Source organism: Arachis ipaensis, chromosome B10 (genome assembly GCF_059453495.1).
Source record: "Arachis ipaensis isolate K30076 ecotype BB chromosome B10, ASM5945349v1, whole genome shotgun sequence".
Classification (NCBI taxonomy): domain Eukaryota; kingdom Viridiplantae; phylum Streptophyta; class Magnoliopsida; order Fabales; family Fabaceae; genus Arachis; species Arachis ipaensis.
In genome coordinates this window covers 119,983,436-119,999,996 of record NC_142435.1, presented here as the reverse complement: position 1 = coordinate 119,999,996, position 16,561 = coordinate 119,983,436, and the positions used below count along the sequence as shown (strand labels likewise).

The window sequence follows — 16,561 nt, the reverse complement described above, 5'->3', positions numbered from 1 at the left end:
CAGCAATAGAAATCATCAGAAAATGGAACAGAAATGGAAACCAATATCTTCATTTGCAAATGTAGGTATAGAAGCAGTATACCAATGTTCGTAAATTCAAATACAGAAAAAACACTGTCATCTACCAATATGGAAAAGTTTATTGGCAAACCATAGTTAAAAGAATAGCTCAGTGCATTGGCATCTATCAATATGGAAATTGGCAAACCATAGTTAAAAGAATAAAACTAAAAAATTCCTCTCTTGGCACGTTTATTGGAATTCATAAGTTTCACCAATGATGGAAGAGGTTCAGGCACGGGAACATTCATACGCCTGTACAACTTTCTTACACTATCACTCATGCCTGAAGGTCTAATATTTAAATAAGAGCGACTATTATTAACTCTTATTTCCTGAACCTCAGATTGCTGATCCTCAGATTGCTGATACTTAACTTGATGTAAATCTATTATTTCCTGAACCTCAGATTCCTGATCATCAGATTGCTGATACTTAACTTGATGCAAATCTATTATTTCCTGAACCTCAGATTCCTGATCCCCAGATTGCTGATACTTAACTTGATGTAAATCTATTATTTCCTGAACCTCAGATTCCTGATCATCAGATTGCTGATACTTAACTTGATGTAAATCTCTTATTTCCTGATCCTCAGATGGCTTATACTTAACTTGACGTAAATCTTTTCTTTCCGGTGATCTCTCCAATTTCGCCTCAGCATCCTTCCCGCCATCCAGGACTTCTTTTCCTGCATTGCTTGAAATTGCTTGCGTGGGGACATTAGTAGGTAAGCTATTACACCCTACCCGTGAAAAGCTCGAATCTTGAAGACTCAGCCTTGCTCTTCCAAATAACGTGACAGGCAATTTTTGAGCAGGAAGAGACACAAGTTTTATAGTGTCTGTGCGCTGTTTCACTGGTGATTCAATTCGAGCAAAAGGCTGAGGTGTCTCTTCAACCACCGGAGAACAGCTCACAGATTTCATGAATGCATCAGCATCATCAGAAGCTTCCACATTTATATCAAGAAGCTTCCATATGGAGCTACTGAGAGCAGCTTTAGACTTAAAACAGTGTTTCTTGACATAATCCAGCTCCATAGCCCTACAGGTGGGAGTTGTCGAAACAACCCATTTAGGTGCAAGAAGTTGTAGTGCCCATTCCAATTCTTCCTTGGACGAGTGCATTGAATAGCAGACATGCCAAACACCAAACTGATCAACAACTGCTTCGCTAATCCTCCTTTTCCTAGCATTTTCAATGTCAGAGAACCCTTCTTCAATGGCATACCACTGCGAAGAAGGGCGGACAAATAGTGGTTCAGGCTGAGGAGCAGCCTTGGCCTCTAACAGCTTTGCTTTAGCTCTCTCATACAGCCCCGGGGATCCATCGAACAAATGGAAACGACACAATCGATCTTCACACAGTATTTCAGGCGCAGTAAGTTCTAAATTCTTGAAACAATCCGGATTTTCAGCTCTATCAACATAAATCTTGCTTCCAAATGTTTTGGAAACACTAAGAAGTATCTCTTCCTGACCAAGCATGTCACATATCAAATACACCGTCAATGCATCAGGATGCTTCCATATACAATTAACAACCTGCTGAACAGCAGAATTCTTGCTAGGCATCGCCTGAGAGAAGCTACCGAATGTACAATCCAAGAAGACACAATCAAGCGCGCAAGGCGGCGGTTTCCCTTTCTTCCCAACATACTTAGCAGGCAAGTTCCGTACACATTCAGGGGTCAGCCTGCAGTCCCCTGTGTGTAGAATATTTCCAAATTTGCCCTCAAACAGGAGCATCACAGCTCCTATACAACACAAACAAAACATGAAACTGAATTAATCTGATACTAATTTGAATCCATACCAGGAGCATAGCCATAGGGTGAATAAGAAATCGAAAAACGTTTGAGTTGAAATTACTTACCAGGGCAGTGATTGGCGTCGAAAGCAGTGACAGTGAAGGGGCCAGAAGGGTCGTCGAGGGTCAAGGATTGACCTACCTCGATGGTAAAGAAGGAGGCAGCATGTGGCTGAAGGTGCGGGAAGTGGCGGAGGAGGAGGTTTTTGGTGAGAAGAGTGGAGTAAATAGGGAAGGAGAAGTAGGAAGAGATGCCGGAAGAATGGTCCCTGTGGGCGTGGCTCAAGAAATGGTGCCTCTTGGAGGCCATGGATGAGGAACTCCACGTGTCCACCGAGAATGGAAGCCCTCGCGGCATCTCGATCGGCATCTTCTTGATCTCCTATTAACGATAATGTACATCATCCACTCATTTCAAACTCTTATAATTGCTTATGGATCGTGAATCGGTGAAAAACGTATCCAAACAAATACGAATTCGAAAATTTGGTGTGTAGATCTGGGGAAAACCCTAACTAGAATCCTCAGAGATGCGAAGCTTTTAGGAGCAGCGCGGTACAAAATGCTTCGTTCAAAATCAGGAGGCTTCCCGCGGAATCTTCACAATAAATATTGAATAAATAAATAATAAATAATAATAATTTTCTTTTTATTTTTGGTCAGATAATAGTTTTGGTTCAGGCTAAGGTAATAAAATTATAAAACCATGAAGTGAGAATTTAATTAGTACTAAACACACCATGAAAATTAATTACTAAATTAGTTATTATATATTTATATATAAATATATATAATTTAATTTATTTTTAATATATATTTTATATAAATAGTTGCTTTTTTATTTTGTAGATGATTTTTAGTATAAATCTAGTATGATTATTTGTTTATATAGCAATTAATGACAACTAGCTTAACTTGTTTTTGTGATATATAGTATGGTCTTTTTTTGTTAATTACTTAAATTGAATTTTAATTTAAACGGTTTAATTAGTGATTTATTAGTTGAATCATTGATTGAATGATGCAATATCTTAACCAATTTAATTATCAAATTGAGTCTGATAACTAATGATTAATTCAAAAAAAAAAAAAAAAGATTCTCCAAAATGAGAAAAACTGTAAAATAATAAAATAAGAGATTAATCATCATAAAATTTATAATTTTAATCATGTATGAGTCTCACTAGTTTGATTTAAAGGTAATTAGGCTCTCATTTTTTTACTTATTAATTTTTTTCACTTTAAAAACTCTTGATCTAATCAAAATAATTAAATTTTATTTTAATAATTTTCCTTTTCTTTTCATTTATTTTTTGTCCTTGATAGTCATTGTTTCTATCGGTATCTTTTAGATCTTTGGCATTTGAGTTGGACTAAAATAAAATTATTTGGTTAGTTATGAATCGAACTCAACTATAATACTGACTTTAAAGTAAGACCCAACTTGATCGGACCATTTTACACAAAATTCTAATTAATATTACATTACATCGTAATTAATGTTATAATAATTAATTGTGAATATCTTTTTTGCTAATTATGAACTTTCATGAATCGTTTTTTGGGTTTACATTGCTTCTAAAAGATACACATCATAACATATACGTTTCATTTGGTTTGTGTATGTCTTGGAGATAGATAGAGATATAGACACTAGAAACATAATTACGAGATATAATTTTAAAAGAGTAAACTATTCTTTTTATTTACGAAAGTTTTAAATGCTAATAAATTTACTCACAAAAAAAAGAAATTATCATTTGTATCCATAAAATATGAGTTTTATATAACAAAATTATTCAAATACTAAAAAATTATTTAAAATCTCAAATTATCCTTCTCCTAACCCTAATTTCAACCCCCTTCTTCCAAATCTCATCCCTTCCTTTATTCTTTTTAGAAATTTCACCACCTCCTTCACCAACACCACCATCATCTCTACTCCCACCAACCCTCAACCTCACCTTTCTCTTTCTTCACAGCCATAAACAACAACGATAATGATGATCCTTTGCTTCTTGCAACCTTTGCTTCCTGCAACTGCTAATCTGCTCTACGCCTTGTGTTCTTCTCCTCTTCCATCACAAACACGCCGCCACTCATTCCTCTTCTCAATCACCTCCATTTCGATGACCACCACTCTTTCACTATCTCTTACCTCACCACTAAGTGCGGTTTCTTCCATAAAAACGCTCTCAGAGCACACAAGCGCGTTCTCTTTGACACCCCACCAAGCCAGATTTCGTCATCTCTTCTTCAAAGCCCATGGTTTCTCACTCTCCCAAATCACCATCATGTGCAAGATTCCTGTGTTACTCACATGCGATCCTACCAAAGCGATCTTGCCAAAGTTTCAATTTTTAGCATCCAAAGGTGCTTCTCCTTCTGACATTGTATTGAACGTGATGGAGGAAGTGTGGTGATGGTAATGGCAGTAATAGAGTGTTGATAGAATTTGGGATTGGAGAAGTGATGATGAGAAGTAAAATTAAAAGTTAGAGTGAAGTTGTTGTAGTTTATGGCTGTGACAGTGGAGAAGAAGGAAGATGAGGCTGATGATTGGTGACGGTGGTGGTGATGATGGTGTTGGTGAAGGAGGTGGCAAAATTGATGAAAAGAATAAAGAGAGAGTTGAAATTTGTGAGGGGGTATTGGGATTAGGGTTAGGAAAATGGTAATTTGGGATTTTTAGGTTATTTTTCAACGTTTGGATAATTTTATCATATAGAATCCATCTTTTATGGGTACAAATGGTAATTTCTTTTTTTTATGGCTAGATTTGTCAGCGTTTAGAACTTTCATGGATAGAAATGGTAGTTTACTCATTTTAAAATTTTAACTTATTTAGTAACTAATTAAATGTCAAAACTTACATACCATAATTTTATTAAAATATAAATATTATCCTTATTACAAACTACTACAATAATTTCTTAGCCAACATCTCAACTAAACCATCACTATTAAAATCTCTTAACCTAATAAAAAATTTAATCCAACAAACCAACAATATCACTTTAACAAAAATTTTAAATAAAATCTAAATAAATAAAAAATTAGAAATAAAAAAATAAAGAACTAAAAGAGTCATGAGACGGAAGAGACATAGAGGAAGAGGACAACACAGAAGACAAGCAAAGACAGAATAAAGTCTGCAATAGAGATGTAGACAGTGAGGGATGGAGAGAGAGAAAGGCGAAAATAGATGTTCATGATATTAGGCTGTGTTTGGTTATTGTCTCAAAAAAATAGAGACATAGACACAAAGACACAGAGATATATGAACACAAATACACACAAATTTTTTAACAAATTTGGTGTTAATGGTCATAATACACAAGACGCATCTAACTAATTCAAAAGTCAAATTTATCCTCAAATCAGAACAATCTCAACACCACCACCACTATCACCACCACCATCATCACCAATTTCTACCACCACTATTATCACTACTGATTTTTCAATCTTATTTCGAATAAATAAAATTAACAACTCTAATTCAAATATCACTTAAACAATTCAAATTAAAAAAGAAAAAAAATAAAAAAAAAGGCAGAAACAGATCTAAGATGAGGGAGGGTGAGAGTTTGTTGACACACTGGAGGAGAGGGAAATGATGGGAAAAATGAAGGTGATGGCGAAGGGTGATGCGGAGGCAAACAACAGTGTTGGACGACCTTCTTCGTGATCGCGGTTATTGCGCGTTCGCAGAGGCAACCTTCTTCGTGTTTGCGGTAGTGCCAAAGAGGAGAGAATGAGAAAAAGAGATCCAGAGAAAGAGCGAGAGTCATCGATTTTGGAGAGGATAAACACAAAGTATTTTGGAAGCATAGCTATTTGATGGATCTGGTATGGTGGAGGATCAGGATGAAAGAGATTTGGAGGGGAAGAGTTAAGATGCAGTAGGAATAGAAGTTAGTAAAAGGAGAAGAGAAAAAAGAGCGTTAACTGAGTTGGGTAATTTTGAAATTTTGATCTGTGTCTCTTCATTTTAGCCAGATACAAAATACATGTTCTCTGTGGGTAGTTATGTGTAATCGTGTCTCTCTTGAATTTGTGTCTTACAAAACAAACAGTACACATGTGTTGTTGTGTGCATGTCTCTCATATACACGGACACCATCCAAACGCAGTATTAAAGCCCGTTTGTCCGTGTCTTCCAAAAACACAGATACGGTAGTATGTATTTAGCATTTGGTTTGTGAGGTACAAAAATATAAGGAACACGGTTACAAAGAAAAATACACAAAATATATATTTTTCGCAGGATTTTTTTCTTTAATAAAATAAAAAAATTATTCAAGATTTTTGAGCTTTATTTTTCATAATACAATTTTTTTTTTGGTAATTAAGGCAAGTTTGCTGCACCCCGGCGAACTCTATGTAAATTATGAAGTTCGCCGTACCCCTGGCGAACTCTATAATTTATATAGAGTTTATGTAATACCCGGTCTAACCGAAATTAATTAAATAATAAGTTAAATAAGAGCGAATATGGTTGGAAGATTTGGCAATTGGAATTTGATAATTCAAATATGATATTTGGATTCAGTGAATTTTTCCGAGTCAGAAAACATAGTTTTCTGCGTAAAAGCGCGCAGTGGAATTTTGACTGGCAGTACCAGCTGAGATCTGTCTGGTACTACAGCTGAGGAAATTGATTATGGGTAAATAAGATTAATAAATGAGGAACTATAATTAGGGAAGGTAGAAATATTTAAAGTGCAATTTAGAGCGCTAATCTTAAAGGTTTTGGCCCAAAATTGGACCAATAGGCAAAAATAAGTGAACCGGGCCTAAGTGGGCCCAAGACCCAACATATATAAATATTAGTTATGAGTATTTCAGCTCATTTTGCCCTAAAGAAGGGGTGTTGGGCGCTGAAATTGGGAAGAGAGAAGAGAAGAGAGAAAACCTAACTCTCTTTGATCTTCAAACCACCATAACTTGAGCTACGGAGCTCCGATTGACGAGCCGTTTGTGGCCACGCGTCGATCTTCTCATCCTCTACAATTCTATCTAAGTTTTTTGGTGAGTATTCCATTCATCTCTGTCCAGTTTTCGAAATTCCCCACTGTTACACGTTTTTGGGTAATTAGTGTTGAAATCTTGTGATTTTGGGTGTTTAGGGATACTCCAACATGGATTCTAAGTGGGTTCTATCCCTACTTCATATGGGCTGAGGTAAGAAGTGCTCAAACCCTTGTGACTTGTCATTTTTATGAGCCCTAGGTTGATGTATGTATGTGATATTGGTTATGTTAGTGTATTTGGTGATGTTGGTGCACAATTGGGAGATTGGTATTGCTTGAGGAGCTTTGGTGAGGCTTGGAGCTAAGGTTGGTGAAGACTTCCAAAGAATAGGCTCAATTGGTTTGGCTACAAGAGGTACGGTTTAAGTTTCATTTAAGTACCGTGTGTTGTGATGAGAATTCCTAGGCTAGATACCCCTAGGATTAAGTTTGGATTGTGTAAATGGTTGGTGCTAATATGCATAGTTGGTATGTAATGTGAATTAATGATTTGGGTTGAGAATTGTGTGGCCTTGTATGCTTGGTGTATTGAGAATTTGATGTACTGGGTAATGAGTATTGATTTGTGGTTTATGCATTTAAATTATGATATTGGGCTGGAGGCCGTGGATTTTGGGCCGGAGGTCGAAAAAAGGTGAGAAAGGTAAGTTGATGTGTGCATTGTATGATGACACAAGTGATTGGATGAATTTCAGATAATGAATATATGAATGATTGGGTTGGTTATTGAATAATAAGGTTTGAGGAGTTGAGGTGTGGGATTTGGTAAATTTGGGTGCAATTATATAGATGAGGTATGTTTGGTTTTGGTTGAGATATATTATATGGTCATATATGTGATTATGATTATTGATGCCTTGATGGTATGATGATGCATTAGAGATATGTTTGTCGTGATATATGCTTGAGGAATGATTAAGGTTGATTTGTGGGTGAAGCCACATGATAGTGAGTACGATATTGATTATGTATAATGATGGTTGATTGGAAATAGTGTTGTTGAAATTTGGCATGAGAAAGAGTATATGATATGTAAATGTGTTTGAGTTTGAGAAAGTGTCAACGTGCGAGTTGAGGAGGCTTGATGTTGATTTTGGTATATTTTGATTGATTTCAAAGAAAAGGCTGAAATTGGCATGTTTTGATTGATTTTGAAAAGAGTTGAAATTGGCTTGTTTTGAAAATGGCACTTTGTGGTTTTGTATGGAAACATGGTTTTGGGGCATACTTTGACGGGACATAACTTGGACTACGGATCTCTGTTTTCTGCCAAATCTATTTAGAAATGAAATTGGATCCGGGATGTCCATGCCGTTCGAAGGACGGGTGAAAAACGATTTAAAATGAGAGAGTTATGTCCGTCGGAAGATTGGGGGTTGAATCTGTAAATTCTGCAGCTTTTAACTTAGAAAATTTTTAGCAGAACGACCCTACGCGCGTAGGCGCACCTGGCGCGTGCGCGCTGTTCTTCCAGAAAGCACCATCCACGCGTGCGCGTGGTGTGCGCGGGCGCGTCGATGCGCTGTACCAAATGCCCAGCTATTTTCCAGAGAGTTGTGCCAGGGTCATGCCAGTTTTGTGCCTGGGCGCAAGAGCACCCACGCGTACGCATGGCTGACGCTTGCGTGCCATTTGGATATTTTTCAACCCGCGCGTTCGCGCGTATGACGCTTGCGCGTTGATGAGTTTTTGGCCATCCACGCGTGCGCGTGGAGTGCGCGTACGCGTGGCCCTGTTTTCATGCCAAAGTTGATTTTTGAGTTTTTAAAGCCAAACCTCATACTTTTAAGCCTCCGATCTCACCCCTTATGTATCAAATCATTATGGTATGCCTAGCAATGAGGAAGGAGCTAGGGGATGTGGTAACTTGCGAGTGAAGCAAGGGAAAAGGTTATGATCAATGATGATCAGATATGATTATATGAGATATGGAGGATGGCGGTGGAAGTACCGTGTATGCCATGAGCCGAAGGGCTATATTTATTGATAAATGGTTGGTTCTTGATTGGACCATGACCCGGATGGCTGAGTTCTTGCCGGATACGGCGGAGCCATGTTGATAAATTGGCTAGTTCTGGATTGAACTGTGAGCCGAGTGGCTGAGTTATTGCCGAGTTACGGCAGAGCCATTAGGGATTATGGCTGAGTATAAAGGCATATATGATAAATTAACGAATATGATAAATGAATAATGATGAAAAATGTTGAATGTAAGCATGCTTGTGTTTTCTCTCTGGTTGTAAGGGTGACAGGGCACCGATACCCTCTAATGGCGACAGGGCGCAGATACCCTCTAATGGCGACAGGGCGCAGATACCCTCTAATGGTGACAGGGCACATATTCCCTCTAATGATATTAATACGCAACAGAGAAACTGTGCCCGGGTTAGCTACCGGACATGTCGGGTTGGCTTGATAACCGACAGATGATATCATCAGCCATAGGGCAGGCATTCATCATTTGCATATGTTTGAATTGTTTGGGTTTGCCTATTTGTTTTGGATTTCTACATTATATATGCTAAGTTACCTGATTATGTGCTACTTGTTCTACTTGTACCCTAATTGTGTATTACTTGCCTGTATTGCTTGTGTTTGTACAACTGAGAGGCCCCTCATGTTGGTGTCGGTGGAGGTTGAGGGCTGTTCTTGATGAGATGAATTGATGATGCGATTGTATGATGATGGTGATCATTAGTTGAGATGATTTGAGCTCCCTAGGTAGACGCAGTGATGTGGTTTCACTAGTTCCAGGGAGGGCATGATATATTGATATAGAATTGCTGAGACAGCACGACTGATGATGGCTTTGTTTATGATTCTGAAATCTGATTCGTGGGAGAGTCAGCGAGTTAGGAGTCATATGAGATGTGATCTAGATTTAGTATTCCCTTACGAAAGATGCCTATTTATAGATTAGTGAGAATCTAGGCTGGATACTTGGTGAAAAGGAGTTTAGGATGCTTGGTGAGTTTTTATTGCAGTGCATTGTATTTATTTGGCACTTTTACCGTACTGGAAACCCATGGGCCCGGGGTTCTCATTCCGTATATATCTCTTGTTTTTCACATACAGGTCCAGGTGCTCAGAAGTGAGTTGTGGGTCGTCTGAGAGACGGCGAAGATCTTTATTTCCTCTACTTTGTGTTTGATTAGAATCTCTCCACCTATGTTTTGAAAAGATTATATTATGTATTGAACTCTTTTGGAACTTGCCTATAGAGGCTCTTATGTTTCCTTTGGGAGAGATTAGGATATACTGTTGTCATCTACTTTCATACTGTACCCTAGCCGGCCTAAACTTCGCGAGTCGCGACTAGTGGCTATTTACTTATGTTATATATATCTATCTGTTATCTATCTCTTAATCTCCTCTACGCCTTGTCCGTATATCATTTTCGGCTTCACGGTTTATCTTTTGTTGTCGAAACGTGAGTGATACGTCTTCGCGATTTTATTTCTACTCTTTTCAGGCTTCTTGATTAATACTCTTTTCGAAATTACCTATATTTATATATTAAAAATCCACCTGAGAGTCGTACCACCGTAATATCATTGACTTATGACTCGAGCATAAGGATTTGAATATTAGGATGTTACAGTTTACGGCACCCCTGACGAACTATATAATTTATATAGAGTTTGCCACACTCCCGGTGAACTCTATGTTAGGTTTCCAGAATAAAAGCATGCATGTTGGAGAGCAGATCAGAAAGCCACAATTTCATTGTTCACCATAATTCTCACTGTTGACATTTTTTCTCTACAATGTCAAGGAATCCATTGTTAACCATTCATTACGATGGTGAAATAGTGTATGACGAAGAAGGTTCTATCGTTTAGACTGGGACAACCGACAATTACCTATATAATATCGGAAGTCAACAGTTTAACAGCTTTGAAGAATTTGATATTGCATTCCGTCAGGCAGTAAGAGGCAAAAAGGGTGAAAAAAATATACTACAGATATCCGACCGAAGTAGATGGTAGTTTGTTTTATAAAAAGTATATTACAGTTGTATTCTCTCTGTTACTAGTATATTTATCAGACCATGGTTGTGAGAAATATTTCTATTGTTTTGAATTAGGTACCGTTTGTGCGACGACGAGGACGTACGGCTTATAAGGTCGTGGCACAACCGATGGACAAATGTTCATCTATTGGAATTATTTGTGTTTTTCATTGAGTTGGGTGGCCGAGGATCATCTACAGATACTGTCGATGATAGTTCGTTGAGTGGAGCTGTTAGACGAACTATCAGAAGGATGATGGTGGATCTAAATTTGCCACCTGAGGGTAGCCAGGAGGGGTATAATGTTGAAGTTCATAATGTTGACTTAATGGATGACGATGTTGAAAGTCATGATGGTTCTGCTATCAGAGATCCAATGATGGATCAGTATGAAGTTAACCCCGATTATGGAGACGATGCTGATGAATAACCACCCAAAATTCCTGATGAGGGTGACGAGAAAGAAGAGATGAGCTACTACGGTGACACACAAATTGCTCTGACACAGCCTGCCATTTCTCGACCATATGACTGGCCGAATCATTTCATAAGGTTAAATCTCGATGCAATGACCTCGGATTGGTTGTTTACCCAGGGAGGCCCTGAAGAGGATCTAAGCAACGAGTTTGAGATTGGACAATAATTTAAGAACAAGGAAGAAGCCATGTTGGCAGTTAAGCAGTACAGCATCAGGAGGGCTGCGGAGTACAAAAAAATAGAGAGTGACCAGTTGAGGTACAATGCACAATGTATCCAGTTCGGACCCAGTTGTAATTGGAGCATACTCATATCATATCGCCGAAAGCAAGAAAAGTGAGAGGTTAGGAAATACATTGGTCCTCATACTTGCATGCAAACTTCGATAGGCAAGACCATCGTAGGTTGGATTCGAAGGTGATTACGCGACACATTTTTATGATGGTCAAAGCCGATCCAACAATCAGCATCAGGGTTCTCAAAGGAGGTGTAGAGAATTACTTTGGTTACAAGGCATCTTACAGAAAGGTTTGGCTTGCAAAATAGAGAGTCATTGCTAGAATATATGGCGATTAGGAGGAGTCATACAATGAGCTTCCTCGTTGGTTATTCACTGTGCAGATGTACTTGTGGGACTTAGGCCACGTCCTGCAGGGTGATAGTCATCTCCCCGCATGGTAGATGAAACGTGTGAGACTCAGGCCTCCACCTCTCTATCAATGTCGAGGCAAGCGGCCAATCATGCTCGAACTCGACTATATAGGCCACATACTCAAACCTGGCTCGTCTGAGATATGACCTAATCTGCTCCGGCGGCCGTGTCATCAAATTCTCGATGGTGCGTAAGATTCGAGGCGCCTACCAAACGAAAATAAAAAATTAAAAAAACAGGGACGGTGAACACATAAAATAACAAGTTCATTGTTTATTGATTACAATAAAATAAAAAATAGTGAAAAAAAGTGTACCACTCGATCAAGCCTGCCAGCAATGTGCTTAGCGTGATCCAATCTGTACATCTCATCCTCGTAACCCAATAACTGCTGCTCCATCTAAACACAATCTAGTAAAATGAAATCACACACACTGAACTCAGTTCTTTTTACGTTAATTAAATTATTAAAAAAATATTTAAATCCATAATAGCTTATAAACTTACTAATTTAAATTTAACCTAACTAATTGATGCCGTCAACTAACTAATTAATTAATAACTAACTGGACCTAAATTTACTAATCAAGTTTCTTTCTAGTTTAACTTAACCTAATTAATTATTCCACTAATTACTCTGACTAATTAAACTAACTAACAATTTACTTTGTTATACTAATTAACATGTTATAGACAATAAATAGCAACTATACTTGAAAACAATAACATAAAAAATTTAACTAACATAAAAAGAGTTAACAGTAAGTCTAACTAACATGTAAACAATAAATTTGTAACTCTAACTAACATGCAACTTATAACTAGTAATTTTATCTAACATGTAAACAATAATTCTAACTAAGCTAAAAATAGTTACTCTAACTAAGCTAAAAAAAGTAACTCTAACTAACCTATTATTTACTGACCTGGAACTGAGAATGTCGTCCACAACGAACTTCACGGACATCAAAAAGACAGAAAAGAGGAACAGTAAATTTGGAGAAAAGATTGGATAAGAAAGGGACAAAAGAAAATGGTCCCATCACTAGGTATATATACTACGCCGAACTCACCATAGAGTTCGCCGGGGGTGCGGCGAACTTGCCTTAATTACAAAAAAAAAATCGTATTTTAAAAAATAAAGTTCAATTCTATTGTTTTGGGAATTAATAATTTTTTTATTTTATATTAAAAAAATCCATTTTTCATGTCTCACTAAAATGGTGAAGCACGGTTCTTAGACAATAAACATGAATTTGAGTAACTTTTTTAAGATTATTTTATCTTTATTAATCTTTTGAAATTCCAAAAATTTATTTTTCTTTATCTGATTCAAAACAAAAACAAAATAAAGGGGAAAGAATGCTAGATGTGTAAATTATGAAAGAATTGAAGGATTGGAGGATGAAAAAAAAGGCAAAAATGGAGGATATATTCATACTCATTGTTCTTCTTTTCATTCTCTCAATATACATTTTGGTGTTGCCATTGAAAATCAATAATAGTTATCATATTTTTGGCTAGCAAGAGAAGAAAATTAGAAGAGGATGCACGAGATAATAGTAATGAAGGAGGAGTTCAGATAGGGGAAAAATAAATTATGGAAAAAGTGAAGAAAATCCTTGATAATTGAAAATTTAGGGGTTCTGTTTCGTTATTGTTTTTTTATTATTTATTTTTAAATTAAAATATAAAAATAAAAGTATCTTTTTAATTGTATATTGTTCTTTTTTTTTAGTTAAACATAATATTATACACTACACTAATGTCATGTCTACTATTTCCAAACACTATACACAAACACAAATATTTTATGTCTATGTCAAAATATGTCTTAATATATATACAAACCAAATGGAGCATTAAGGTAGCATTTGGAAGTGAAACTGAGACTGAGACTGAGAGAAAGAGACTGAGAGACTGAGACTGAAATAAGTCATAGTATTGTGTTTGATGTAAAAGTGTATATGACTGAGTTATGTCTCAAGTTTGAAATAAAAGTAAAGACTAAAATGTGATAAATTATTTAAATACCCCTAAGAACCGCATTAGAACAGGGTTGAGGGTGACAACACAGCAACACCAACAAAGGTTCCAGCATGCAAAGGTGTGGCAAAGGTAAAGACAACCAAACAGAGCACAGACAAAGTAGGTTTAGGAACAAGAATGAGGAGATGGTGGCTGAGCAGGGGGATGCAAACAATGTAATGTTTTTCGGCGACAACAGTAGCTTCTCCCTCCTCCTCTGTCACGCACGTCGAGCTCTCTTTCTCAAGCTCTCCCATAGCAAACCCAGCGACAATGCCGACCCTAGTCAGTACCAGCAGCAATGATGGAAGCTCGTCAGCGCGAAAATAACCTCTTCTCTTTCTACCCGTTGCTCTCTCTCTCTCTCTCTCTCTCTCTCTCTCTCTCTCTCTCTCTCTCTCTCTCTCTCTCTTACCGGTTACTCACCACTCACGTTGGCTACCATGATGACGAGGAGGTGGTGGTCCTGGCGGCGGCGATGGGGCAGCAGCTCCAGTTGGGTACCTTTGATGCTTGTGTTTGGTCTGAGAAGATGAGCCCTAATTTTATTTTGCAAAAGGGTGAACTTAGAATTAATAATTTGGAATGAATGTAGTTTGGCTAGAAATTATTATTTAAATTTCAGTCACTGTTCATAAAATTTTAGTCTCTTGTGTCTCCACTCTTTGGAGGTATTAAATGGATTGAAATTTTATATCTCGGGACTGAAATTTTAGTTCCAATCTTAGGTCAACAACTATGATACTGAGTCTCAATATCCCAGTTGTTGGGAAAAAGTAGTATAACCACAATCCAATCAATCATGTGTCAAATAATTTGGTATTGTTATTATATTAAAATATTAATATAATAACGTCCTTGATTAAATTTAGTGATTTATCATTGTGATAGTGATCATAATATTGAGAGATAAATCTTTTATTATTTAATCTAAATTATTCTTGGTCACATGATTATTAAAAAAGACATTATAATCCGAAAAGATCAATATATATATATATATATATCTTTATTGGATGAAGATTAATAGATCTCATTTATTAAATTATATATATAGATGTTGCATATAGAGATATGACCATTGAATTTACTCACTTTGAAAATTTCTAATGGTTATAATTACCACATATTTGTCAATAGGATATTCTCAAAATGAACATAGTAATAGAGTTCCTTTGACTTGCGACTATCATAGTAATTGACAATGTGTTTATTATACTTTGATTCCGGACACCTAATACCCTAGGGTGCTAATTGAATGGATATTAGGTATGATTTAAATACTTGTAGAATTAATGATTAGTCAATAAAGAATCCGTCAACTCTCGGTAAAGAGTTTGAGCTTTATGATTATAATGACTGAGATGAATAAAACTTTGGCCAAGGAGATTGAATGAATGAAGAAATGAGTTTTAAGTCATTCACAGTTCATTATAATAATGGTATCAAGTTAGAGTTTGACAATTAAACCATATTCTAAGGATTAACCAAGAGGTGGAAAGATAGAAGGAATTATACTTTGTTCTTCTCGGGTTCTTAGTAAAAATATATTACTTCATACTATCGGGTCATTAAGCAGTGTTACTAGACACCAACCTTTATTTACTACCCGCTTAGTATTGAACCTATGTGGTCACACACTAACGATTATTCTAATATTTGTTGTAGAATTATTTGATTATTATTTTAATTTGATCAAATAAATAATTATATTAATTCAAATGGAATATTATTATATTCTTTGCTAGAACCAAGAATATAATAATAGTATGATAATTGAGAATATTAAATGAAATTTGAGAATAATTAGTTATTTTATTTCTAGATTTGAATTCTAAATTTGGATGAGATCCTAATTGATTCTGTTTCAAATTTAAAATCAGTAACAAATCTCATACTATATATATGTATGCCAAGAGTAGAGAAATCATAGAAGAGAATAAAAACACTAAGAGTTTTATTCCTTTACCTCTATACACATAAACGTATGTAAGTCTAATTCTTGGAGAATAATTTTATGGCGTGCAAGGAGTTGCAAGAAGTTTCTCAATTTAGATCAGATGTCCATTGGTTAAGGAGTTGACAACAAATGTTGGTCTCAGTGTGGATACGCATAGCGTCTTCGTACCATCGAAGGAGAAAGTAATTTTTACTAGCGCACACAAGTATTTAGATCTGATCTATATATTGTTTATTCGATCATGTGTATAATTTTTCAATGCACATTTGTGTTTATCAAAACTCTTTTGACCTTAAACACCTTAGCTCTTGAGCATGTGTGCTTAATCTTTTGTAAAATACATTTAGTGCATAATAAATATCAATTAGATATTAGAGATTTTACTTTAAGCTCTTCTAATAAAAATACTCAATATCTTTATTATTGGTTAAACCAACCCTCAAGAGCAATTTTGATTTGCATTCTCAATACTCATATTAAGTTTTTCCAAAAGGATCACAAACCTTAATCATATTAAGGCTAAT

General features: G+C 36.3%; 1 protein-coding gene across 1 annotated transcript in view; it reads right to left on the bottom strand.

Moving 5' to 3' along the window:
- Nucleotides 1-23: 23 nt before the first annotated feature.
- The window catches only part of LOC107620971 (DNA repair metallo-beta-lactamase family protein), a 31,924-nt gene continuing 15,386 nt past the window's right edge, over nt 24-16,561 (bottom strand). Inside the window, exons 2-4 of the mRNA XM_021113343.2 lie at nt 12,366-12,460; nt 1,939-2,470; nt 24-1,819 (exon numbers count right to left, since the gene is read on the bottom strand). Coding sequence (XP_020969002.2) covers nt 228-1,819; nt 1,939-2,242 — 1,896 coding nt within the window. The 5' untranslated portion in view covers nt 2,243-2,470; nt 12,366-12,460 and the 3' untranslated portion in view covers nt 24-227. The remainder of the gene's footprint in view (nt 1,820-1,938; nt 2,471-12,365; nt 12,461-16,561) is intronic.